Genomic DNA, 26401 nt, shown 5'->3' with positions numbered 1-26401 from the left:
CAACTTCCTCCTGTGGATTGCAAAATTCTTTCTGAGGAAATAAGAGAGTAAAAAGAAAAGCAGACAAATGGGTGATTTTCTTAGGCTCAACTGTGCACGTGTGGGCTCTGTAGATTTTTGCTATCTGTTAATGAGCATTCCTTCTTTATCCACAGGCAGCTATTCTCTCTCCATACGAGACTATGATCCAGAGCATGGCGACGTTATTAAGCACTACAAAATCAGGAGTCTAGACAATGGAGGTTTTTACATCTCTCCAAGAATAACTTTTCCTAACATCAATGATATGATCAAACATTACCAAAGTAAGTTAAATCATTTAGGGAATTCCTTTATAGAATGCAGCCATTATTTCCTGTGAAGGAAAATAAATTATTTCTTCTTTTGTTTCAAAGATTTTATTTTTTCCTTTATTTTTTTTTATTAATAAATAACTTGGGCACGTATGTTATCAAAGAAAGTAAAATTGATTGCAACCCAAGTATTGTTACCATAACCAGATCTAGTGCTGATTGCTCTGTGGCTTAGCATTGTGAAATGAAGATTAGCTTTGTAATAAAATTCATCAAACTTAGGGTGATGTGAAGACATAATAATGATTAGCTGCATTGTAAGTAGTATTTTATCTGTAAATATTGTTTATTTTTAAATTAAAAATTATAGTAAATTTTTATTCATAATCAGCAGAAATACATATATACCTGTGAATGTTGTCTTGTACCTAGTGTTGAGTGTGAAATTGATTTTATTTTTCCTGTAAATGTGTTTAATTATTTATTTTTAAAGGAAAAAATATTCCATATACTGCAAAGAAATAAAATTACACCCACATAGAATGTATACATTTATTTAAAAAAATAAGGAGGGGGAGAGGAAAGGATAAGTCTACCTATGTTTGAGCTGCAAAACTGACTTCTCATTCTGCATAACCTCCTGCTGGATACCTCCAAAATACAAGTTTTTTAATCTTGTAACTGGGAAAAAAGATAAGACAAAAAATGTAGGACATAAAATCACATAGAAATTTTTCAAAGCCATTCTGAGGACTTGGCCATGAAAATTTTCTGAATAGATAGATATGTGTGCTAGCTGTTCAGCACATCTGGAAAACCTGAGAATTATTCAACATACATATATATAAAAGTTAGAGCTGGTCAGTGTCTGGAGGAAAAATAATGTTGACCTACTTATGCTTGTATGCACATCTTTCTGAAACCATGTTGCAAGAAAATTTAACTACAAACTCAGAACACAGATCCCAAACCTGCCTCCAATGTGGATCTTAATCAACATAGTGTCAGTAATAAGATCTGATCTTGTATTTACTTGGTGCAAATTGTGCTAAAACCCCTTAATAATCTGACAGCAACCAGATGCATGTGATACTTTTTTATTAAATTTGTCTCTGAATGTGAAATTTCATATCAGAGGCACTTAAAGGCTACATTTTCATCATAACATCTGGTTATTTTGAACATTATTGTGGGCTGGTTAGTGCAATTAAGCAGTGTTTGTCTCAAGTTGTTTGACACAGCAGTATAATGTATTTTGTATTTTTTTTTTTTGCTTTGAAAACCAGGGCAATCGGATGGCTTATGCAGAAAGTTGGAAAAAGCTTGTATTAGTCCCAAACCTCAAAAACCATGGGATAAAGATGCATGGGAAATTCCACGGGAATCGATTAAATTAGTGAAGAAACTTGGAGCTGGTCAGTTTGGAGAAGTCTGGATGGGTAAGTTTATTCTTTTGAAGTGAGTATTTAACTCTGAAGGAAATGTCATTTCAGAGTCATTCAAAAACATAGTGGACATGAACCTGATCCTACATACTTGTAAAACAGCAAAATCAGGCCCAGAATATGCCACCTTGTGAGGAGAGAGGGCTTGTAAAAGGGGGTAGATACCTGACAAGGAAGTGGAACAAATCCTTTGGGTGTCTTCTGAAGGAAAAAAATAGTGAGTAAGCATTGTTATTCAGGAGGTCAAAGACAATAGAGTTTTTTTCTATGTTTTGAGGTAGAAATAGAAGGTTCTAGTAAGATGTGTCTCCTGAATCTCAAAATCAATGAGCCTCTTAGAACTTTGTTTCAAATCAGAAAGTTTTAAAGAATATGAAATAGAAATAAACACTTTCTTTTATTGGATTGTGTTGAGAGTTTTCATTATCTATTCGTGAAGAAGATGCCTCCTGCAATGTAGTGCGTGGGTGAAAAAAGGTTACCACTACTGGGTGAAAAAAGGGAGCAGACTTAACCCAAGAGTGTTGTCGGCCAGTGTGCTGCTTAGAAAGTAGGTGATTTGTGTAGTAAAAAGACTAGAGATTGAACAGCCCATACCCTGAATCATCAGGTGAGACCCCAATAATAAAATGGTCATAAGACCTACAAGTTGTAAGCATTAATAATTACCCAGCAGAAAATGATAGCATTAAGTATAATAACCTGAATAAGATGCTTTCTTGGCTAATAAGCAGTATTTCCTCAGCCTTAGTGACTTCCTATTGGCAAGGGGCTATGTCCAGTGTCACATTCAGGGAAAATCATCTTGCTTTTGAAATGCTGTCTATTCTGACATCAGAGTAGTCTTTTGGCTCCCTCATTGCGTGTTCTGTGTACTATTCGTTGCTTACACACTTTTTTGCCAGTTACCATCTTATTTGAGTTGAACTGTCTTCCTCCCAAAGTCTTCATTAAGATGTTTTTTCAGGCCAAATCGTTCTCTTAGCCTTTCCCCCATCTCTTTTTTGGGACGTTATGTTTAAGTAGGAATAAATTTGTTATAGTTAAAATAAAAGATCAGATTATGGTGATGATGATCATTATTCATTTTAAGACCTAAGATTCTATAGGCAGAGCATTTCTTAGCAACTTAAAAGTGTATCCCAAATCTGGCTAGAAGACACAAAGCTATGAAGGGGTCTGTGATAATCCATGGGAGTGTGTCAGTCTGACAGGAATGTCATTGCTTTGAAGAGATGTTCTCATTTAGAAAAGCAAAGCACTGACTGGTGCTGAGTGGCAAATTATACACACACAACTACAGTGTCAATCAGAAAGCTCTAATTGAGTCTTAGGTGCAATCTTTTGGTATAAATCATGTAAAAAGTGCAAGCAACACATCTCTATAATATAATATAGCCAAATTCAGCCTTTTATCTGCCTTCAGAAGAAAAGGCTTAAGAAACCCTCTAGCTATGATATATATGATTGACAATTTAGATACTAGTCAGGACAAGTGTCAACCATTGTGTAGTTATTTCTGTCTCATAAACCAGGGCAACAAATGTTTAACTTACACTGAAACACTGTGGAAGTCTGTGGTAGGTGCTAGTTACCTGCCTTAAAATGCAGATCATTTTGGGAAGTGACTACTTCTGCACATAGACACAGAAAAGAATAAAACTTTAAGAGGGTGTTTCTGCTTCAAAATGCTTCCTCTTGTTTGTGTCATTATTTTAACATCTAAATTGGGCCTGAACCCTATGTCAGAATATGTCACTGTGAGAAAAACTAACGTACTGTGAAAGCAATTGCTGCATTTCCTCTTCTTTGCTTTCTTTCTTATGTGAGAGAAGATGATTTGCATGGCACAGATCCTCTCAAATCAGGAGCATGGTTCATCTTAGAACCAAGGAAGTTCAAGATGGAAAAGCATATTAGGTCAGCTGTGTGGTGCAGGGTGTCAGCAAACGCTGAGTATTGTAATGATTTAGGGATTTAGGGAGTTATGTGGAGGTACTGAGCAATAATCTGGTTGCTTCACTCTCCTGATTTGAGAGCTGGTTGTTGCACTGCCTCCTCACAGAGAACAAAATTATTTTTCAGCCATCATGTGAATTAGAGAGAAATATTGTTCCATGGTTAAATTACTAAATAAATTTCTTCTTGATAAAGGATACTTAGAATTGTGATTTCAGAGGGAACAGTGTCCCACTCAGAGGAATTATGCTTTTGAGTAAAGAAAGATGTGGAGCTGCTGGACAAAATCCAACAAAGAGCCACAAAGATGATGAGGGGACTGGAGCATCTCTCTTTTGAGGAAAGGCTTAGGGGGATCTTATGTATTTAATAGCTGAGGGAGGTATGCAAAGTGGATGCAGCCAGGCTTTTCTTGGTGCTGCCCAGGGCCAGGGGCAATGGGCACAAACTGGGGCACAGGAGGGTCCTTCCCAACACTCGCTGTGTGAGTGACCAAGCACTGGCACAGGCTGCCCGGAGAGCTTGTGGTGTCCCCATTCTTGGGGAGAATCAAAAGCCAACTGGACACAGTCCTGGACAGCCAGCTCTTGGTGTCCCTGGGGGTGTTGGGATTTCTCAGAGATATGGGAATATAGAGATAATGCTGACACTGCAACGTGAAGATACAGAATTATAGCTTTTATAGTCTTTTTAGTATCTTAATAACTACTTTCTGGGCTTCCATGTGGACATCTTCCTCTTGAACAGTTTGGAGGAAATTAACTTATATTACAGAATGAGTAAGAAAATCCTAGGAACAAAAGTCAGGCCTCCCGTGCCCCAAGCACTTGGCTGTGCTCCTGTATGACCTGTGCAGAGAATCTGTTTTATGGAATGGGCAGGTGAATCTGCTCCAGCTCTGAAGAGTTGCTTTTACATAGAGAAAAGTTGCCATCAGTTTTCCAGTTTTTTCTATCAATACAAGTGCTATTTTATGCATTTTATAGAAATTTTCTGGGTTTGGGCTCCCAAGTTAGTGTTTATGTGTGCATTTTGGTCATCAGTTGTGCAGCCTGGGCTTTTTGCCTTCACGGGGAGCCCTTTAATGGGCTGTGTGGAAATGAGTGAGGGATGGAGCTGCTGCTGCATTTTTCTGTTCTGCAGCTGAACCATGGCTGTAGCAGGTGAAGGAGTGAAGTGCTGGCATGCAGTTGGATGCAGAGAAGCTGCTGTTCCTCAGACTCTTTCCCAGTACCTCCTCCAATAGTAACTGCTCCAGCCATTGTCTGCCTTCTAGCGGTGTCACATCTCCATAGCTCAGACAAGTTGTTCCCAGTTTACCCTGCAGGGAATTACTGGAAAAGTAGAGGAAGGAGAAAGCTGAATATTAGAGGCTTGTTCACAAAGCTCTGCATCTTGAGTCCTGTTCAGAAATGGTAGGTATAACCTCAGTTGTCTATTATAAGTTCATCACACCTTGGCTTGATTAAGCCCATGCGAGACTCTGGGGACAACCTGGCTATGCAAGATACTACTACTCTGTCAAAATAAGAGTAATAAACTCCAAAATAAATACCTGAAACACTAATTTTTTTTGAGAATTCTATTCTAACATGTAGAGAGGAACATGGCTCGTTGTGTGAGACATCATCACACAATCCACAGACTTTCATACTATTGGTTGCTTTACATTTGGTTTTTAACAGTAGCTAAAACTGCAAAGAAACTGATGTCCTCCCATGGTATGAAAGGTTTTTAGACCATGGAGTTGAGTGCATCTGGGCAGCTACTTTAGTGATGAGACGAACCAGAGCAGCACTGCAAGAGCGGGGTCTATGTTTTATGCATTTTTGCTCCTAGTGTGAACTGATATGATGTGAATTATGGTGTTCTGTGGTATTAATAATCCATGAAGAGGATTCTCAAGCAGGGCTAAGAGGAAAGTTAACAAGGCAAATGCAGCAATTATGATGTAGTTTATTAATGAGACACATCTTGCTTGCATCTCAAGTGTAAAAGATTCTCTTATTCAATAAGCTCTGAATTAGAATATAAGTAATATGTGCTTTGGAAGTGTATTTTCTTCTGCAGCTGTTAGAAGTACCAGAGTGTGCTCACAGAGCTCATGGCCGCATTGTTTTTGTGTCCCATCCTTCCTTTTCATCATACATGATGAAACAAATGAACATGAGAGAAATCTGAGATCAGGTATTTCTAGTGCTCTCACCAGTTATTTATTTTGTACATTACCACCAAAGGGTCAAGGTAGACTTTTTTACAGAAGAAAACCTCAGTATCACAGAGATGTTGCAGTAAAGCAAACTATCTGTAAGAAAGACCTGAGTTTGATGGATATCTTTAGTGAATGTAAAATACTGTTACATAGTTAATGTTACATGTGTTGGTCATAATTGCTTCACTGAAATAGTTGTGTGTTCAGTAGAGAATTCAACAAATTGAGAGTGGAGCTCATGCTCTGTTTTAGGGCGTGGGATGGAATAGTAGAAATTATGCAAATAATCTCTTCCTAAACAGAGAGAAATATTTTTATTATCTGTTTTTCTGATAGTTATAAATCATAGACCTGAGCTTTAACAGCAGATTTGACCTGTAGCTGTAATTTCTTACTATTAGGTAACTTAGAGAAATGTCTTTGCTATGTTTTGACCTGACCATGTTTGGAAAAATAGATTTGATAATCATGCAGGTGAATATTTTGTGATTGTGGCATAGTGGCTTTTCTCAGGTGTTGATCCTTCTTCAAAAAAGATGCAGTGCTCAGAGCAATCACTAAAGATCTGGAAGCTAGGTCCTTGCTTTGCCAGTGATTTCTTTTGTTGGATGATAAATAGCATAAGGAAATGGTGGGATTCCAGTGTAGAGGTGCATCCATCATGGAAATGATCCGGGTTGTTGCTGAATAAGGAAATGAGGCCATTTTGTTGAGTCAGGAAGGATTTACCTCTTCTGAGAAATATTTCTACGATGTTGCCTTGGGTATGGTGGGGATAAAAGTTGCATTTATATCCCACTCACTCTTTTATTTCTTTTATTTTTCAAATTAAATTGCTTCATAAGATAAACTTTAGGATCAATGCTTGCTGCTCTATTTCTTAATGCTATTTTAACATTTATTTAATGTTTGGTAAGTATTAAATCTGAGAAAAATTCACTGCTTTTCTCTTAACTGATAGTTGTTTTTTATATAATTAGAAAGTTATATTAGAAGGTTTGATAAACAGAGACATGAACCACAGCCACAGTCCCCTCCACTCCTGGCATGGGCTGTGTGATAAGGAGTTATCACTTCTTAAATCTTGTGCTGAACACCGCAGGATTGCAGTCCTGGCAGCGTGTCCTTGTTGGTCACGAGAACCATTTGACTGCACTTTCCTGTAAAGCTCCATTTTGAGCACTAAGGGTTACAGGAAGGATTATAAGCATGAGACTGGCATGCATGAAATAAGTGTAATCATGGGATTTAAGATACTTCAGAATCTTCCAGCCAGTCCTTGGACTCTTTTGTTCTGAGGCAGTTTTAAGTGGACATTCATTGAAATACACCTTGACCGAGTATTTTAGGGGCTACTTGTGAATGGAAACTTCGTATGAAGTAAGATCATTTGCTTGCTTTATTTTTTTTATCTAAAAATAAGGAATGGAACATTTTTCTCTGCAGTGCTGTATAAATTGCAAAATAAAAAGGAATTCTAGCATAAATATTTGTGCTACATCTGGTACTTGCTTTCAGGCTCTTAGCTATTCCTGGAATCCAACCTCACCTGCTTGACAGATTCCTTGACTCTGTGGGCTGCAGAGTGACTTCAGCACACTGATCGTATCTCCTCCTTGTAGGTTACTATCATAACAGCACCAAAGTGGCTGTGAAGACTCTGAAGCCTGGAACAATGTCTGTGCAGGCCTTCCTGGAGGAAGCCAACCTCATGAAAACACTTCAGCATGATAAACTTGTTAGGCTTTATGCTGTAGTGACCAAAGAAGAGCCTATTTATATTATAACAGAATTCATGGCAAAAGGTGAGCAAAACCTTGGACCTGCATGCTGATTTGGGCTGAAGGAGAGTTTATTTTCTTCCCAGTGGCTGTATGTGGCTCTCTTTTGGGTTTGTGCTGAACACAGGGTTGATAATTCAGAGCTGTTTTTGTTGTTGCTCAGCAGGGCTCACACAGAGCCAAGGCCTTCTCTGCGTTTTGTGCTGCCACACTGGTGAGGGGGGCTGGGGGTGCATGGGAGGGTGGGAGGAGACACAGCCAGGACAGGTGACCCCAACCGACCAAAGGGATATTCCAGACCATGTGGAATCATGTTCAGTATATAAAGCTGGGGGAGGAAGGAGGGACATTTGGAATGGCAGTGTTTGTTTTCCCTAGTAAACATTACATGTGCTGGGGCCCTGCTCTCCTGGGAATGGCTGAGCACCTGCCTGCCCATGGGAATCACTGAATTGATTCCTTGTTTAGCTTTGCTGGTGTGCACAGCTTTTGCTTTTTCCTCTTCCTATAAATCTGTCTTTATCTCAGCCCATGAGTTCTCTACCTTTTACCTTTCTGCTTTTCTCCCTGGTCCCACTGGTGGGGAGTGAGTGAGTGGCTGGCTGATGGCTGGGGTTAAACCATGACAATCTGCAAACAATAGTTTAGTGAATGCTTCTGGTTCTCCTAAAGTAGGTCCCTTTCTTTTTAAAGAAAGGAATGATAAAGTTATTTTTAAATGTTCAAATATTAAGGGAAGGAGCACCTATCCTTAAGATGGGCTGGGGCTTTAATTTTCTGACTCATTACTGGATTTGTGAAATAAACCATTTTTACCGATTTCTTAAACGCAGCATTTTCTATTGTTTCTGAACCAGAGGATAACCCACAGAATAGCTCTGGGTCCTTTGGACTTGCTACCTAACTTTTTTTCTGGTATCATAGCAAGGCAATTGAAACAAATCTTAGGAGTTGCCTTATGTGGTTCTTGAATTGATAAATGTGTGTGTAATGAGGTGAGTGAGGAATGGTCAAGAGTGGCTGCACTACTAGGAAAGGACTCTATAGAGCATTAGTGCACAAAATATGCGAAGTTTCCTTCTCAGATTATCTCGGGTAGTAGCTTTTCTTGTTTTGTTCTGTTTTCAAGTAATTTTGCTGGTAATTTAATGAGCAAACATTGAGGCACTTAGTCTGTATGACTTGTTTTGATGTGTGTGATTCTCCAAGACATCTTTCCTGATGGTCCATACAGTGGGGTCCTTATCAATCTCAGCACCACTGAACTGAGTTATGGTCTCATGGGAGTTTCCTACAGCTGGGGAAATAGCAAAACTTGAATGTCTGACATGCTGATTTGGGTGTTCCTGTCGTTAAATCATGCAAAGAGACTGTCTTACTGTAGTCATGTACTTGAAAATACATCAAAATACTTCACTGCATTCGTTTTGTCATCCAGAAAACTGGGGAACCAATGTGACTTTTATTTTTGTAATAAGATGCACTGATTTAATCTTTCTCTGTTTTAACAGGAAGTTTGCTGGATTTTCTAAAGAGTGATGAAGGAAGTAAATTGTTGCTTCCAAAGCTAATTGACTTCTCTGCTCAGGTAAAACTTAAAAAAATACATTCAAAATTGTAGGGGGTTACTTCTCCTAGAGTCTGAAACTCATACTGGGCCATTTTATCCTAAGGATTTTTAACATTAAAAAAATGCAATTTACACATCAATTTTGAGTAAATACGGATCATTGAAAGGAGGAGATAGATGGAAGAGGTTTCAAAGGGAATATATGGTTAAGCTTAACTCTTAGATACTGCTGGTGATGTGTTTAGATGGCAGCAGAACCCAGCTGCCTTCCTTTGTGAAAGAGTTGCTTTCAATTTGAGTGGCTATGAAGGACAAGTCTGAGTTTTTGCTTAGCAGATTTCTTCAGAGTTAATAAATGTGTCATTTTTTTACATCTTAGGTTAACTGCTCAAACTTCTCTTAACCTCAGTGTACTCTTTTTGGTTTCAAATTCTTAGGTAAATTATTGTGAAATGGTGTATCAGGTACTAGTCTATGATTTGTGAACCAGGATGATTGCTTAAAAATATACAAGTTACCTCTGTCTTAAATGAAATCTGAAGAGAGACCCCAGAGTGATTTGTGTGTCACAGCCTGAATCAAAGGTCTCACAGCCTGGTGTTTTGTCTTGGACAATTATCAGAATTAGGTGTCCAGGGAGACATGTAACAAAAATAGAGGAATAATTCTACTTTTGCAGGTTGTACTCCATGTTAATAGTAGGTAATTACGGCATTTCTGGTAGGTTATTGTTAACCAACCTTTTTTGGGGTTGTTTTTTTATTGCATTAGAGTTTACAGATTATTTTACCCTATTATGTTAACTTGTTATAACTCGTGAGGAAAGATGGGAAAACATTAAAAGGTATAATAAAGCATTAGGAATCTATACCAAAAATTCACAATAAGAATATTATGTAAGTGTTTTATGTAATATTGCTACACAAATAATTATGGGACTAGATATTAAGAAATATTTCTTTACCAAAAAGATTTCTCAAACACAGGAACAGGCTTCCTAGAGAGCCCCAAACCTGTCATATTTTAAGTAATTTGGTCAGTGTCCTTAATATATGCTTTAACTTCTGGTTAAAGTGGTCTGAAGTGATCCAGAAGTTGGACTAGATGACTACTGAAGGTCCTTTCAAACTGGAACTATTGTATTCTATAGTATATATCACATATTGTTATGTAGATGTTCAGTATATCAGATATAGGTTTTTATTTCACATAGACTCAATGGAAGAGCTATTTTTCCTATAATTGTTGGTTTAGTGTGGTTATAAGCTCTTTAAATTTTTTGAACTCTTTAGGTAATTTGTCCTTAAGAATTTATTTTTAGTGGAGTAAAAGCTTTGCAGATGTGGAAAACCTGCTGGATCCCAGGTCGTTGTCCGAAAAGATGAGTAACAGTGGGAGAATAGAAAATAAATAGCTTTGAAAATAGTGTGTAAAATTCAAGAGAGAAAAGAATATCTGTGAGCATTGATATGAAAGGAGACCCGAGATGGGGAGAGAAAAGCACATGTGGTTTCACAGCAGACCCTTTTATTTGAGTTAGGGATGTTGCTTTCATTTTAAATTGATACTGTGTTTTCAGAAATTTAAGGCTTGAAAAGGGTAATGAACTGAAGAGAAACTCTGCGTACAACTTGGGTAAATCACTTCAAGATAACAGGGGTCAGAGATTGTCATTCACAAAGCTTTGAAGGTCACTTCAAATGGACGTCCCTTGTCACCCTGATCTGACAGCAGCCTCTCAGAGCCAGTTCCTGCACTGGGCCCCAGAGGCCAAGACCTTGTGCTGCACAGGTGATGTGACAAGTCCCTCTTGTCATATAAGATGTAGACCATCAAGGGAAATTCCTGTGACTGGCTTGCAGTCACCCTCAAAGGATGTTCAGGAATGCTTCTGTGAGGATTTCTGGCTGAGGCCCAAACAAAACTTCGTAACAGAGATACCAGGATTTTTCTTACGGAAAGAATTTGTAGGGTTTTTGAGCACATTTTTAAAGAGCCCTTATTGCCACTGTGTGATAAGAGGCCTGTGTGGAATAGACTTGCAGGCTCCATGTGTGTGGTTCCAGACCAGAGATTTCCCTCTGAACAACACAGATGTTCCACTGGTCTTTTCTATCTCTGGCAGTCTGAATTAATTATAGGTCTTTTGGGCAAAAGATGGACAAAAATATTTTCAGACCTCTGCTAAAGTAACCTGTGGATCTCACTTGCTCCTGACTGTAGGCTGTGTGTAAAGGAGAACACAAAATGTGTGTAGTTTTTTTGGTGTGACTCTGGTTTGTACAAATGGGACACTAATTTATTCTTACAGAAGTGACGTTAACCTCTCTGCAGAGCGAAGGGACAAGAAATTCGGAGAGATGTGTTTCAGAAGAGGTTAAGATTAACATGGAAGGAAGCTTGTGGTGAAGATTCCTATTCTTAATGACTTTTTTTTTTTCTTGGTGGACATACACTTGAGCTCTTCATTACTCCCTGATCCACCATTCTGGAAAAGCACTTTGCCAGGCTATCCCAGATTCTCAGGAACACTGAAAATGCAAGAAATGGTAGCTGAACATTAGCTTATTTTTGCCCTCATCCATCTGTGATGTTACAAGACACAGGAGGGACTGGGAATGGAGGAAAGGGAGAGGAGGATGTGGTCTCTGTGACTTTTAGCTGGCTAAAGAATATAGTACAGGCAGTTGTACAGGAAACCCCAGCTGAAGCTGATTTTCCAAGAGCACTGTGGGTTGTTGTTTGCATTGCCAGGCTGTTTAGTGCTTCACTCACTGAGTTCATTACAACTTTGCCTTGAAGAGCCTTGAAAAAAATATGTCTTTGCAAGAGGTGAAACATTCTGACTTTGCAAAACGAGAACTGCTCCTCCTCTAGGTGAAATAAACTACTTTTTTAAAGTAAGTTTAAAGAAGTTTTTCAGGCAAGTAATCAAATACACTCCTGCTCTGCTGCTATACTGGTTTAGCTGTCCAGTTAGGTGAACACACCTGCTGATGGACATTTTTGGCAGAGATAGCTGTTGCTTGGTTACACTTACATCTAGTGCCTACCTTAACTTACAGCTGTGGATTCTGGACTTTGGTGATTTACTTTCTGTACTAATGGTTGTGATTTATGAAATTTGGTTTGTGGAGAAAACGCTTGCTAGGAAGGTGGTCCTGTCAGTTTCTAAAGCAACCTGCTTTCTGACAGAGCTGAAGGTATCTCTTGTGTTTTAATCAGCCTATATGAGTAGGGGCAGGGGGAATTTAATGTTAGCTGTGCCTTGGTAGACAATTTTATCCATTGGAGATGAATGTTAGAAGTCTCTGAAATGAGGATGTTTTAAGGGAAACTGAGTTTTACAAACATAGCTTCAAGAACATAGTATCTGCATTAGTACAAAATAGAGCTGTGGCATCTCCCCTAGAAGTCAGCACCAGCCTGGCTCCTTCAGTTCCTGAAGGAACTGGAAGACTTGGGGTTTTGCTAGTTGGTTTCTGTCTTGCCCCAGAGGCAATTTACCAGAAGAGCCTCCAATTCTGTGTTTCACATTTCCTGAATTCATAGTTGTTCCTGCTTGATTAGGTCTCCTAAAAACGTATGACACAAATTCAGCAAACTTTTTGTATGTGTAAACTCTTCCTGCTTCTCATGCAAATCCTTTACATTACCTTCCATGTAGGATACACATCTGTAGTGGCTGTGGTTAGGAAAATTATACCTGTTTTTACTAAACAAACTCATAACTTTCAAAAGGGTCAAAGCTTTGTCATAAAAACAGTAATTTCTTCTTTCTCATGCAGTGCTGATATTTTCTACATCTACAGCTTGACTGGCAACTTCTTTCTGTCTTCAAAGGCTATAGTGCCATTGAAATAATAGTAAACTTAGAATAAAATTAATAGAGATTTTTGATGTAGTGTTTTAATCCCTCTCTACTCTCTCTTTTAAAGTCATAGTAGAAACTCATACCTAGATTACAATTAATTTTAAGTCTTATTTGGCATTGTGACATTTCCACTGTGTATTCCTTTTTATGCTTCTTTGGTTTTTAATGATACACTCTAATGTTCCAGTGCATAATTATATACATTACTTTTATAATATTTTTTTTTCCCTGTGAGTCTGCTTTAACTACATAGCTGCCTGACAGGGGCAAGAGAATTATGATTTTGCAACCTTTCCTGACTTCACCTTTAGAATAAGCACTACTGCAAAATGAAAATTGTTACTACACTGATTTGAAGATAACTGTCTTTTGCAACAGTTTTCAGTGGCCAGATAAAAAGGGTCTACACCCTCTTCATAGACAAAGGAATCACATGAAGATGAACTGTCTTTTTAAAAACTCTGTGATTGAGAAGTATATTTTATTTTATTATGCATCTGGACTTTATTGAAAGGTACAGTTATTGAAAGGTACAGTTATTAAAGGTTGATCCTAGACCTAAGACAGCCCTGTCCAGATCAATAACACCTCCACATCAAACCTTTCAAAGCTGCAGGCTGTTTTTAGTGAGGCTTCTCCCTAGGAGCTGAGAGAATTGCCAGATTTAAGGCAGTGTGAAATTCAGGGTATGCTCCATTATTTCCTCTGCTTAAAATTCACCAACAGGATGTTTGTGTCCACCCTCAGTGTTTTGCACTCATTTCCAGTCTGGTTTTTGGGCTGCTTTACCTGCTTTGGCAGGAGCATCCCACCAAGCTGTGGGCCAGAGCAGCCCACGTGGGCAGCTGGGGGTAGCTCTGAGGCCACTGTCCCACCTCCACCCTGACTTTTAGCTGAAGCTTCACAGTGACAGAGGTTGGCTTATGGAGTGATGTATTTCTCCTGGAGGACTTTTCTTTCATTCCTACCCTGGGTGCATCGCTCCTGGTATGTAGAGGTTTGTTTGGGTTGTTTTTAAAAAGGATTTAATTGGGATGTTTCTAAAAGTGTATGTCAGTAGTTCATTAAAGGTGACAGGGAACTGCTCCCTTCTTGGCAGTAACACTTGAGCAGTGTAGGCAGAAATCTCTTTTAAAGGCCACAAAACATATTCCTGAAGCCCAAATTAGCTTTCCCATCCTGCTCCCAAATAGATGTTTCATGTAGCTGAACAGTCTTGACAGGTACCAATGATCATTAAAAGAGAGGAAAAAAGGCTTTAATTTTCTTTTGTTCGTATGAATTTCTCTAGCATTAACATTTCATTTGGCAATGAAAACCCACCAGTAATCACTAGAAGTTATCACGTGGGCTCTGGCACCCATTCCCTCAATCAAAAAAAAATCTCTTTTTTTTTTCTTTCTTCTTTTCCCATAAGCAAAGTTTTAACATGACCAGTGTGAATTCAATTGTTTGGTTGCTGTGTTTCCCCTCATTCTCTGATTCAAAATTCCTTGTTGTTAATTTTTTCCTACTTTGGAATTTTCTGCATTTTTCAGTGAGTCTAGCACAAAGAAGAGGAAATAAAATCATCTTTCCTTTTCTTGGTTGGACTTGGAAACTAAATATCACGATCACAAATGTTTCTTTTGTGAAGTGGTTCTTCATTCCCCATCCAGCAGTTTACCCAAATATTATATCTGTACAGGGAAGACGGAGAGAAGCTGATTCCTCTGTAGTGTTTGATGTATTTTTGGTGGCATTACCAGACCTGTCTGTATTTTGGGTGTATTTGCCATGCTGGCCACTCTAAACTCAGCATCGATCTTACAGCAAAACCTTCCCTTTCATCTCTGCTTCCTCCCCAAACCCATGTAATGGCATGGAGAGGAGAGAGAGGCAGAGCAGACTCTAAATTAAATACTGCTCTTCTGTTGTGCCTGTGAGTCACTAATAAGGCTCTCTGTGGCAATTATTCACTAGTAGCTACTTCCTTCATTAGTAAATACTTATTTCTAGAATATGTGAAATGCAGGTGTTGCTCATTCTCTTCCATCAGAGTTTCTTCTTGGTTTAGTGTGAGAACCCCCCTGAATTGTACAAGGGCAGTGTCACACTTCTCTGAAGAATGTATCTGACTGTAAGAAGAGGTTTGCAGTGGCAGGAAGTGGGAGGGCAAGTGGCTCTATTTTTCCATTGCTTAAACCGAAAAAGAGGAACAAAGACCGTGCAGTTTTGTGTTGTAAGTGGTGGCAGCATGTGCCCTGGCAGTACCCCTCGGGGACTTTTTAAAAACGAATAAGCAGAAGTGATGTTCATGTTCTCTTCAGATTTGGTCAGCTGCTCTGCCTGCTGAGCTCAGCCCAGCTGAAAGGAGCACTCTGGTGCTGGGGAGGGATGCATGCACTTGTCTGCTCCTCAGGTGGAGAGAGCCTGTGCTGGAGGTACAGGGACTGGCACTGGTGAAGGACCCTCACTGCTTTACTGCTGCTCCATTGGCAGATCTGAGGGCGTGGCTGTTCCCCAAATCATGAGGCCAAGAGGGGTCTGTCACCTCCCACAGATGTCCCTGAGGTACCTGTGGCACGGGTGGAAGCTTGACTGGCAATGTCCCATCACCAGTCTCACAAGAAAGATAGAAACTGATAGCTCCCAAAGACAGGGTTTCCTTTTCTTTTTTCTTAGCTCCTCTTCTACTTTTGGACAGAATACAGTCTACACATCAATTTTATTACTCTGAGTTTAGAAACTATTGTTTCAGTTTCTTTTTTTTACTTTTTTTCTTTTTTCTTTTTTTTTTTTTTTCCCTGAAAAGGAAAATGTTTCTCTTCAGGGGAAAAAAAAAAGTAGCCTAGAAATAAAATCATCCCCTGTGCATATTTTGAGGTTATTAATCCTCTTTAATTTGGCTTGGAAATCAATTTGGGCTGCTGAAATGCAGATTATATTACTTATGATACTATCTGAGAGCTGGCTGTTGCCAAATACTCCTCATGTATGAACAAGTATGCATTGTTGTAGAACAAAATGAAGTTGTTTCCCCTATCTTAGTAATTGCTTCCTGATCATCCAGGTTTATGCTGGGTAGATGGAAAGTTGCTGTGTTTTTTTAATTTTTTCTGCACTGTTGCTTTATCAGCACCTGGTTCATCAGAACACCGATATCCTAAGTGATTAATTCCTTCTCTTTCTTAGTATTTAGAGAAATAAACTGGTTAATAATTTAGGAAAGAGGATAGTTTAATAGAAATCTTAGGAACATTTTATTCAAGATTCTGTTTCAGGAAATGTCTTTCATACGTATCTAATCCTGTCAGCTGTTATTCACCCAAATGATTCTTTCAGAGCTGCTACTGTAAGCAGAGTTTTGCAGGACTGGATCTGTGCATAGGTTTTCCATGGCAATCCCCCCTTTCCTGCCTTCCATCTAAAAAATTCCCCAAAAGACACCAAAAATGAATAAATGGATGTGGCTTTGCTGATATCTTTGAAGAAAGAGGGATCAGATCCTGCTAATGGAGCTGTATGGTATTGAAATATCAAAATAGTTGTTCTTTTGGTTACAGATTGCAGAAGGGATGGCATACATAGAAAGAAAAAATTATATCCATCGAGATTTGAGAGCAGCGAATGTTCTGGTGTCAGACTTACTGATGTGCAAAATTGCTGATTTTGGACTGGCGAGGGTGATCGAAGACAATGAATACACAGCAAGGGAAGGTATGTATTTTTATTTTTGTCTTTAGAACTTCAGCCTCCAGGAGGCAGTGAGGCTGTATCTAACAGAAATATGGTCACCAAGGAAAAAAGTACTGTAACAGCTTCCTAGGGGCAGCATTAGAACTCCTGAAACAAATAAAGGAAACAAATAACCTTTCTGTGCTGCCCAGGCTTTTTGACGAGTTTATTTTAAATAAATTTGAAAGACAAAGTCAACCGAGAGTATTTAACTGCACACAAATTTTTCCTAAATTGAACAAAATAATTTCACAGTCACAGCTACTGTCTTACAGAATTAAAGGCCAAGAAACTGTGGTCTTATATTCTCCCAACATCCTTAAGTGCCATTTGGAGCTCCTTTCACTTAGGGAAAGGACGAGAAAACAGTTCTGGTAACAAGAAAGCAGTTGCTGGTAACAGGAAAAGCTTTAGCAGAACTGGTTACCTTTGGCAGCTGTTTGAGGATCTGCGGCATTAATTTGCATGTTCAGCAGCATAGCAGGGACACTGCAAGGCTGGGTCATGTCCCTGTTCAGCACATGGATGGGAGGTAACAGGGTCAGGACTGGCAAGAGGAAAAACATGCTATGAAAGGTGTATGTCTGGGCTTTGCCATGAGTGTTTTGCTAATGCTGTCAAGGATCCTTTCAAGAAGTGCCTTGTTGGTTGTAGTGAAAAGTTTTTATTTATGCTTCCATGCATAAGGGTGACTTTCCAGAGTGGTTGGTTGGCTGGCTTTCCCTTCTCCTTTTAGAGACACTGCCTCAGGTTTTCAGTCTGCATGGATACTGTGGTAACATGGGGTGAGAGGGGAAGAACTGAAGTATGAAGAAGAAAGAGAACAGTGCACTACAGCTGAGATTAAAGGAAGATGAGCTATTCAGCAGTCACTGAGTTATAGTAATTCCATAGATCAGCGGGAAGGGTCTGATAAGCACTTTTCAGAGGTACAGACCAGTATCTGTGGGTTTTAGCTAGCTCTGGACATTGTATATTGATTAAATTAACTTCTCAGGTTATAAATTTTTTATGTCAAGTTTCTTTGATGTGTTTTCTGCTATCAGAAAAGTTTCCTAGCTCACCTGCTATTTTGTGCCAAAATGTTAGAGCAGGCTAAAATGGGCTTAGAGAGACTCTGCTTGTATTACTCCTCGTTGTCAAATGAATTAATGTAGTGCTCCCAACAAAGGCTGCCTGAATGTTTTTATTTAACTGAAAGGAGTTTGCTTTTATGTGGCAATTTCTGGAATCAGTTAGTTGGATATGAAAGACAGTAGTTTAAGATATGACTTTTAAGGTATGTCTTACTACTGCTTTTGCATCTATGGCTGAATGTGAAATGGATTAAAGTGACTATTTGAGACTGGTTTTTTTTTTTTTTAGGTGCAAAATTCCCTATTAAATGGACAGCACCAGAGGCAATTAACTATGGCTCTTTCACTATTAAATCTGATGTGTGGTCATTTGGGATTCTCCTGTATGAAATTGTTACATATGGAAAGATTCCTTATCCAGGTATGGCCCTGTGGTTTTACTCTGTATTGATACTTTGGTGCTAAAAGGCAAAGGAAGTATTCAGGGAAAAGAGCTGGCATCTGACAGTAGTGACACTGCTGATTGGAAAAATGTCTTACAGGTAATTTTACTGCTTTGAAAACTTAGCCACTGTATGTGTAAAGCACATGCCTCTCCAGGGTAGATTTTAGCAGGCAGACTAGTGGCACCATGGGTATAAAGTTATTGTTATATATTCTAAAAGTTACAGCTGCAGCAAATGCAGATCCTGCATTTATGACATCCCTGTTTTGTGGACAGAAGCACAGTCCCATGGTGAGGATGCAGTGTTGCAAGTTCTAACAGTGCCCTGTCAGCTGCTGGGGATTTTAATAACATCATATGTGAAGATACTAAGATAGCATGTTTTCACAAGCAAATAGGCTGTAAAAATTTGTCAGTGCTAGCTAGCATAAACAAATATGAAAGCAGACCCTAAAGCACTGTTGATGTACCACTAGGAGCGTTTACTATTTGTTGTTCCATACAATCAGGAGCAAGGCCACAGAGATGTGGTCATCAAATGGAGCTGCATTAGGTAGATGTGAGATGGTCATGTGCCTTGTGTTTCATTTTTCATTCTTAAACAAAATATATGTTAAGGTTTCCAGCATGCAGAGACACCTTGTATGAAGGGGTTTTTTATGCACGTAAAATTGTTACATCTCAGGCAGAGATGATTAATTCTGGGTAACAGACTGCATTCATTTAAACCTGCTAAGGCAATAGGAAATTGCCCTAAATTCCCTTCTCTTGTGGGCACATAGGGAAAGTACAGCAGTGTTCACCTGTGCTGCACATCTCATAGGCAGAGTAGCTTCTGGGAAGAACCTTGGGATCCTGATGGGAAAGGGAATCCAGATATTTAATCCAAGCAAAGCTTTCCCAGTGCTTCCAGTGCAGCAGCTCTTGCTGCTTAAACAGTGAAAACATTTTCACCACTTCATGAGCAGCTGGAATTCTGCATCCTGAGCTGCCAGAGGCAGGCAAGAGGCAGACCTGAGTCCCTGAAGTGAGAGTAGGCAGAACACCTCTGGGCACAGGGAGATGGGAAATCTCACAAGACTCGGGCAGTGGGAAATGGGTGATGGCAGCCAACTTTACACTACTGTGGAAGAACATCGTGACTTTCCATACAAGAGGTAGAACTAAAGCAAACATTCTCATGGCACAGTGCTAGGCTAGGAAAACACTTTTTAGCTCAAGACTAGCCCCATTAAACTTCAAGAAGTGATAGGGCTGCCTGCACAGCTAGGTGCTCTGGGTCAGTTTGTAGGTGAGGGCTATGAAATACTTGACAGGCACAGCAGGTCCTCCTGAAGCTCTTCTTAAACAGTGTTCATGTCCCAAGGAAGGATCAGAGGGGAGGTGTGTGCAGCCAAGTAAGGCATGGCTCTTCCCACAGTCAAGATACCATTCTTCCCTGTTAGCACTTGCCTGTGTGTACAGACAGTTCCTGCACTGAGCTGGGCTCACGTGATTATTTCTGAAGAATTTCTGCTTAGAAAATGCTCCTTCTCAGAGCAAACCTACAAGGTCACCTGGAAACCAGCACCACAAAAATACAAAAACCAATCTTTAACATGAATACAAAACCCAAACTTTATTCTGCAGCTAAATCTGCTCTCTCTTTACCTTCATTTGCCATATCATAGTTTTATTCTAAGAACCAAGTCAATCTGCACAGCAGACATGGTACTGCTGCACTGCTGTGGGAAAATCTCTCTTCTAGGGGAAGTCTGGGCAATATTTTTTTTTTACATGTGGGAGCATTTTTATGAGCACCATAAATACTCCATGCACTGTGGATTCATTTATCAACCAGCAGTTACATATGGAAGGCTCTTGACTGCAGATTAGAAGATTTTGATGGTTTGCAGATATTGCTTGCATTAAAATGGGAAAAGAGATATATAACTATTTCAAATAGAAGTATAAATTGAAATAGCCTGTTAGACTGAAGGTTGATTCTGAGAATCAGAATCACAGCAAAATACATGGGTGACCAATCTACTTTACCTGAAGAGAAGTGGCAGATTTGGGCAAATTACCCCAGCATGGCAATAGTATCCTGGTGATAGGTTGTAACCAGTAGCCGCTGGACAGAAACAGTAAATTGATTTTTCACATCTAATGGGAATGCTTCAAAATATTATTTTCAGTTATTAATCAGCTCCAGCAACCAGTATTCAGCATATAGGCTATCTGTATATGAAACAGTTGGAGTTGAAACTGGCAAGTAGCTACTACCTGTACTCAACTTGGTAGGAAGCATTTCTAACCAAGAAACTTGGAGCTTTTGTGATCTTTGTTCTTAAATTACACCAGCCGTTTCTCCTCCTGAGAAACTCAAAGCCATTAGTGGAACTACAGTCTCAGGAATTACATGAAACAAGTATCTGATTCTCTGGGCACATAAGTTGAATTGTTAGTTAAAACCTAATTTCTGGGTAATTACATAGAGTGTCAGTACTGGCAACATCCATAATTGCATTCCAGTTATGTCTGCTGTTCTTCACAAAGTATGACCCTTTCTGACAGTGGCATTCTTCCTCCATACCACTCTGTTCACATCTTTTCCCAGGCCCTAACATAAAGAAACGTGTCTTTGTGAAACCTAACAGGTATCACAGCATAAATTAACAGACATGTACCAAAACTTTAGCATTCAAGAGGGTGTAGGTGTGATAAATATGTATGTGGGATACATTTCTTTTACTGATTAGGATGTAGATATTAGCTACAAAAAGAAAAAAAAATGAAACAATTTTAAAAGGTAAAGTTAAGTAGCTATTTTGAGAATACTGTTTAGACTGTGGGTAACCCTTTTTGTTTTAAATAAAACCCCAAACATATGTTTACTATACTGATAAAATACTGATAAAAATGTTTTCATTTTTTGCTTCTGACCTCAAATGGATATTAAACAGATAGTTTTCCTGCAGGGTAGCTGAAACATGGGTTTTGTCCTTAGCATTCACAATGTAACAATTGGTCCTGCAGACAACAGATCTAAGCATAATCCTATAAAGCACTTAAACCTAAAAAGTCATCCCCATTCTGCACAAAAGCCCAGTAGCAGCAGTCTTCATACAGCAGTACAGTTAACTAAGATTTTCTAGGGTAGGAATAACTGGTTTATTGTATATATTACATTCAATCCATTTCTTTAGGTTCAAGCAGTCCAATCACTGTTCTCTATAACATGCTTTATTGACTTCCTGTATTTAATTTGTCTCTATATAGCAGTAATTCCTTATTCTGTGACAACCTGCCCTTCCCCTACTTTGAAATACTTCTTTTCTGCACACAGGCAGTATTAGTTCAGGAAAACTTCCCTTCTCTTTCCAAAGAGGAACTGAAAATACAAAAGATGCCCAAAGTAAGCACTTTGATCCAGACTCAGGTTACATGGCTAAGGGTATTTTTGGGAAAGCTTAAAGCCAACAGGCTTGAGATGAAGTCAACTATATGAACTATGATCATCTTGAATAATTCAAGTAGTTACACTGGATAAAGTTATCGTTTGGTTGTAATTCAAATGTGTCCTTACCTGCCAAGTGGCTTGAACCATAGCAGTCAGATAATACGAGGTCTGCACAGTCTGCAGCAACAGAGCTGCACCAAGGATTCAGGGAAGCACCACATCTACATCTCCACTCTTGACCTTGCTCAGAGCAGGACCCATCTTGTGTCCTCTCAGCCAAGCAGAGCTGCTCTTCCTGCACCTCTGGGGAGCTGGTGTGTGCAGGAGGCTGTCCTGCATGGACCTGACTAGAGGCTGAATGGCCTGAGAAAACCTGAAGGAGCTGTGGTCTTGGGCAGAATTGTACCACGTGCAGCATTTAGCCTGAGTGGCTGAGAGGCCTGGGATACCCTTCTCAAAAGGCAAAGCCTTCTGTGGTGAGCATGAAGCTCTAGGCTGAAGCACAGGTGCTTCCTGCATGCCCAGGCATCAGAACAAGCAGCAGTCACTGAGTACAGAACAGAGTCTGTGTCCAGAGAAGGTAATGTGACCATTTGGTTTAGATTTGTAGAGGAAGGGACAAGCCCAAAGACAGGTTTCTGGGTAGGAAGTGGTGAGCCTAAAATAGCAAAAGCTGGCTCTAACATAGCTGGCCTTCTGAGAGTAGGTGTTGAAATTGTTCTGTGAACCACTCTCAAGGGTTTGATAAAGGGGGGAGGAGTGACAGGAAATTTAAAAAAGCAGGGAGGAAGATGGAGTCCAGGACAGAACTGTCTCATGTGACATTAGTTGGCATGTGAGACACAGGATGCACTGCTGGTACTTACAGCCCTTATCCCCTGAAAGAAAAACCATAGCAGGGGAAAAAAAGCAAAGCTCAGCATAGCTGGCGAGATGGTTTTGCATAACAGGAATAGGACAAGAGGGGAAATCGCTTATTACAATTAACAATTTCATGAGTGACTATCCAGTATCTTGCAATCAGCAGCATTTACACAAAAGCTGACATAGAAAAAAACCTGAGAGTTTTGGGCAGGCTGACTGGCAGTGTGGTCAAAGAGGGAGGCTGCTCTCCATTCAGCATGGATGGGTCTCCAGCAAGCAGAGCAGTAGTTCTGAGGCTAGAGATGAAGGCTGGTGCCAGGGCAGGCTGTTGCTGAGAGTTACAACACCACAGGAAACAGAATTAATGGGTACAGGACTGATCAGAAGGATGGAACAGAGCTGTTTCTAGATAAGAACTGTGATTTTTCCCACAGCCTTGTTAGACTTGGCACCAAAGAGGTTGTGATGCTCAACTGCAGAAATGGAAATGCTCCCACCAGGATTTTCAGAGCAAGCCTCTTACTGCTGGTGCATACCTCAACCTTGTTTATTGAACTCATGCTGGGAGCTACCTTTAATAAGTAGCAGGGGTCTTATACTAGAGGGTGAAGATCTTTAGAGTGAAGTAAAAAACAAGAAAAAATATTTTCTCTAGGAATGAAGATAATTTCATCAAACCTATTTTTTTTTTTTTTGTTGAAGGGATGAGCAATTCTGATGTGATGGTTGCTCTTCAGCGTGGGTACCGAATGCCACGCATGGAAACCTGCCCGGCTGAGCTTTATGATATCATGAAAACATGCTGGAAAGACAAAGCAGAAGAGAGACCAACCTTTGATTACCTACAGAGTGTGCTTGATGACTTCTACACAGCGACAGAAGGGCAGTATCAACAACAGCCATAGAACAATGAACACTTTTTCTATTGCCATAGACTATCTTTAGAACAGACTGCTCAAACCAGTTACTTCACTGGTAGGACATCTGACTGGTTAAGACATTCAGATGTCTTAACTGAGTGTGGAAGCTGAAATGCTGAAGGAAAGAATAATTCTGCAGAAAAATAATGTTTTTATTTGGTTAAAACAGTTCCTCTAAAGCTTCACGTTCTCCTTAAAGGCTCTGTGTTTTGGATCTGTGGAAACACCCCAAAGCAAACAGGCTTTCTGGGGTGGGGAAGGAGAAGGAAGGAAAACAACCATGCCCTGATAGAGCTTGACAAGACCTTCTTAGGATCTAAGTCACGCAAAATGTTATAAGGAGACCTTGATAAAAGGGTTGAGAGGATGCATGAACAGCTGTTTTCAAAACAAAAAGTTACAAAGGACAACTTAGAGATTTAAGACATGGTGATGTTCTTAAATCATCATTTTTGAAATATTGCAAAAATTATTTTTATATCCTTGTTATTTCACATTAGTATCAGGCATACTGTCATCTCTTGTAAGACTTTCTAAACAGTGTCAAGGTTTCCTTTGAGGAAGAGTTACGTATGTAATTCTTTACACTGAAAAAAGTTCTGTTTTACTGCTGTAAAACCCTAAATTTAAAATCATTTTCAAAGCATTGCATCACAGATGCAGAAGAGCGAGATGAACACACATGACTGCAGATGTGGCAGCACACCTCACCCTGTGTTCAACCTTCAGCTTCCCACAAGGCCAAAGTCATCATCTGAAGTCCATGGAAAAGCACAGGATGTTGAAGGAAGTTAATGCTATCATTGCAGTCACTGACACTGTTACCAGTGAAAATATTTTAATCTTAATTTTTAATCCTCCGTGGTTATTCAAGAATATTCCTTATATTTTTGCTGCTTTAATCAACTAACCTCAAATCTGTTTGAAAGCTAAAACTAGCTTTAGCACTATCAAAAACAATTTGTGGAAACATGCAATAGGATATCAAGTTACATTACAGTGACACTGGCATTTGTTGCTCAGTATTACAAATCTAATTCTTAAAGTGAATTTGTTAGCAATTTGCTAAGCTCTTTACATTGAATTGTTCTATCACCCAAACATGAGCTGGTGCAATTGCAATGTAACCACAGCACAGATTTTACTTCTTTTTCAAAATGACACTGGTTCTTGCAAATGAAACCCAGTACACATCTTTGCCATCCTTCAGCCCAGTTATTTAGGCAAATGGTACTTAGCAGAAGCTTAAAAACCTTTCTGAGAAAGCTTCAGTATGCCTGCAGTTGAAGCTCAGCAGCAGAAGTATTCATGGCTTTTCTTTTCCAGTGGCTTCCTTCAGTCAAACTGTGCAGTTTAAACAGACTATCAGTTAAATATGTAAATAGTTTCTATTGTATGGTGATTTTTTAATTTTAATAAACACTTAATCTGAAGCAAGTTGTATGGTAGTAATTTGAGATAAAACAAACGGCTGATGTTCTATCCAGCAGCAGCTTCACGTGGAACAGGGGAATCTGATTATCACCACTACCAACATTAATGGATTCCGCTTTCCTTAAACCCACTCACTTTTGAGAAACTGAAAAGGACCAAACTAACCAGTGTTGCATCCTTCTGCGGTTTCTTGTTATCCTGGATGGCATGAAGGGAAGAACCAACCCTCAGCTATTCTTGAAAGCAGCTTCTCAAAAGCCTTTCATGTAATAGCTACACTGAGCTTCAGCAACTCTTGGGAAAGCATAAGCAGTTCAGTACTGACCAGTAGTTCACTACAGGCTTCATTTTATTTTAAGACTGAAAAAAAAAAATAAAAGGAAGAAAAAAAAAGCTCAAGATAATGTAACTTTGTCTTTCAAAGCATTTCATGTAGCCAGCCAAAGAGCTCTGGGAAGTTAGAGGGAACATAGAAAGAACAATTGCTCAGGGAATAGGAGATTATAGTTAGTGTTACATAAAGTTGCTAGACAGGCTGCCAAGGTATAGCATGAGGTAGTTTGAAATTATATAATGGAAATTTTCCAGTATTAGCTTGTTCTGATGATTTTTAAGCTTCTGTTTTAACTGCTTTTCCTAAAGCAATTTGTACATAACAGCTTCCTTATTCAAGAGATCAACATTCAGTGTCTCATACAACTACACCAAAATATTTTTTAATAGCTGGAAGTTTATGTGGGAGTAGAAAAATATTTTAGAAATTCTACCTTGCAAGGGATTATATAGGCCTTCAGAACAACTAAAGCCAGATAACCCTGTATTTAACAGAACCAGTCAAAACATGAGAAAAGCAATGGCTGAAGTACAACCCCCCACAGCCTTGTTAAATAGATATCAGAGCAATTACTGATCACAGACCAACCCAAAACTCTCAAAGACTTGACAAGAGGAGTCACAGCAGAGAAGGGCTGTCCTCCTGTCACATGGGAAGGCTGCACGACCTACTGTCTCACCAGGGAGAGTTCTTGCTTGGAACCCCCTCCACTGTGAGAAACACCATTGCAGGGACTGATCAATCCAATTTACTTATGGGTTTCACAACAAGCCTCCAGAAATTACAGGCATTGCACTTCCACACCAGCTAAACCCACCACCTTCACTGACTGGAAAGGGCTATAGAAATACTATTTAAAATTTTATCCTGCTCCAGTCTTCCATCCTTAAGCTATTAGATCAAATCTAAGTAATATAATCAAGATTATGACCCTTTCAAATCAAGATCATCCTATCAATCACTATTATTATTTAGGTTCTAGTCTTATGATCTTTCCTTATCTTGGTTTTGCTGATTTATAGAATCTAGAATCAG

At 39.3% G+C, this 26401-nt stretch overlaps 1 protein-coding gene across 2 annotated transcripts in view; it reads left to right on the top strand.

Annotated features, from left to right (window-relative positions):
* The window catches only part of LYN (LYN proto-oncogene, Src family tyrosine kinase), a 50000-nt gene extending 24969 nt beyond the window's left edge, over positions 1 to 25031 (top strand). For both annotated transcript variants that reach the window (XM_005517149.3, XM_005517148.3), the window contains exons 7-13: positions 156 to 305; positions 1580 to 1732; positions 7532 to 7714; positions 9202 to 9278; positions 16680 to 16833; positions 18217 to 18348; positions 23381 to 25031. In XM_005517149.3, the coding sequence (XP_005517206.1) occupies positions 156 to 305; positions 1580 to 1732; positions 7532 to 7714; positions 9202 to 9278; positions 16680 to 16833; positions 18217 to 18348; positions 23381 to 23583 (1052 nt within the window). In that variant the 3' untranslated portion in view covers positions 23584 to 25031. The remainder of the gene's footprint in view (positions 1 to 155; positions 306 to 1579; positions 1733 to 7531; positions 7715 to 9201; positions 9279 to 16679; positions 16834 to 18216; positions 18349 to 23380) is intronic.
* Positions 25032 to 26401: the final 1370 nt, after the last annotated feature.

This window comes from Pseudopodoces humilis, chromosome 1, assembly GCF_049639895.1.
Source record: "Pseudopodoces humilis isolate 2021_Gansu_Grassland_sample_001 chromosome 1, ASM4963989v1, whole genome shotgun sequence".
Classification (NCBI taxonomy): domain Eukaryota; kingdom Metazoa; phylum Chordata; class Aves; order Passeriformes; family Paridae; genus Pseudopodoces; species Pseudopodoces humilis.
This window is presented reverse-complemented; position numbering and strand designations above follow the sequence as displayed.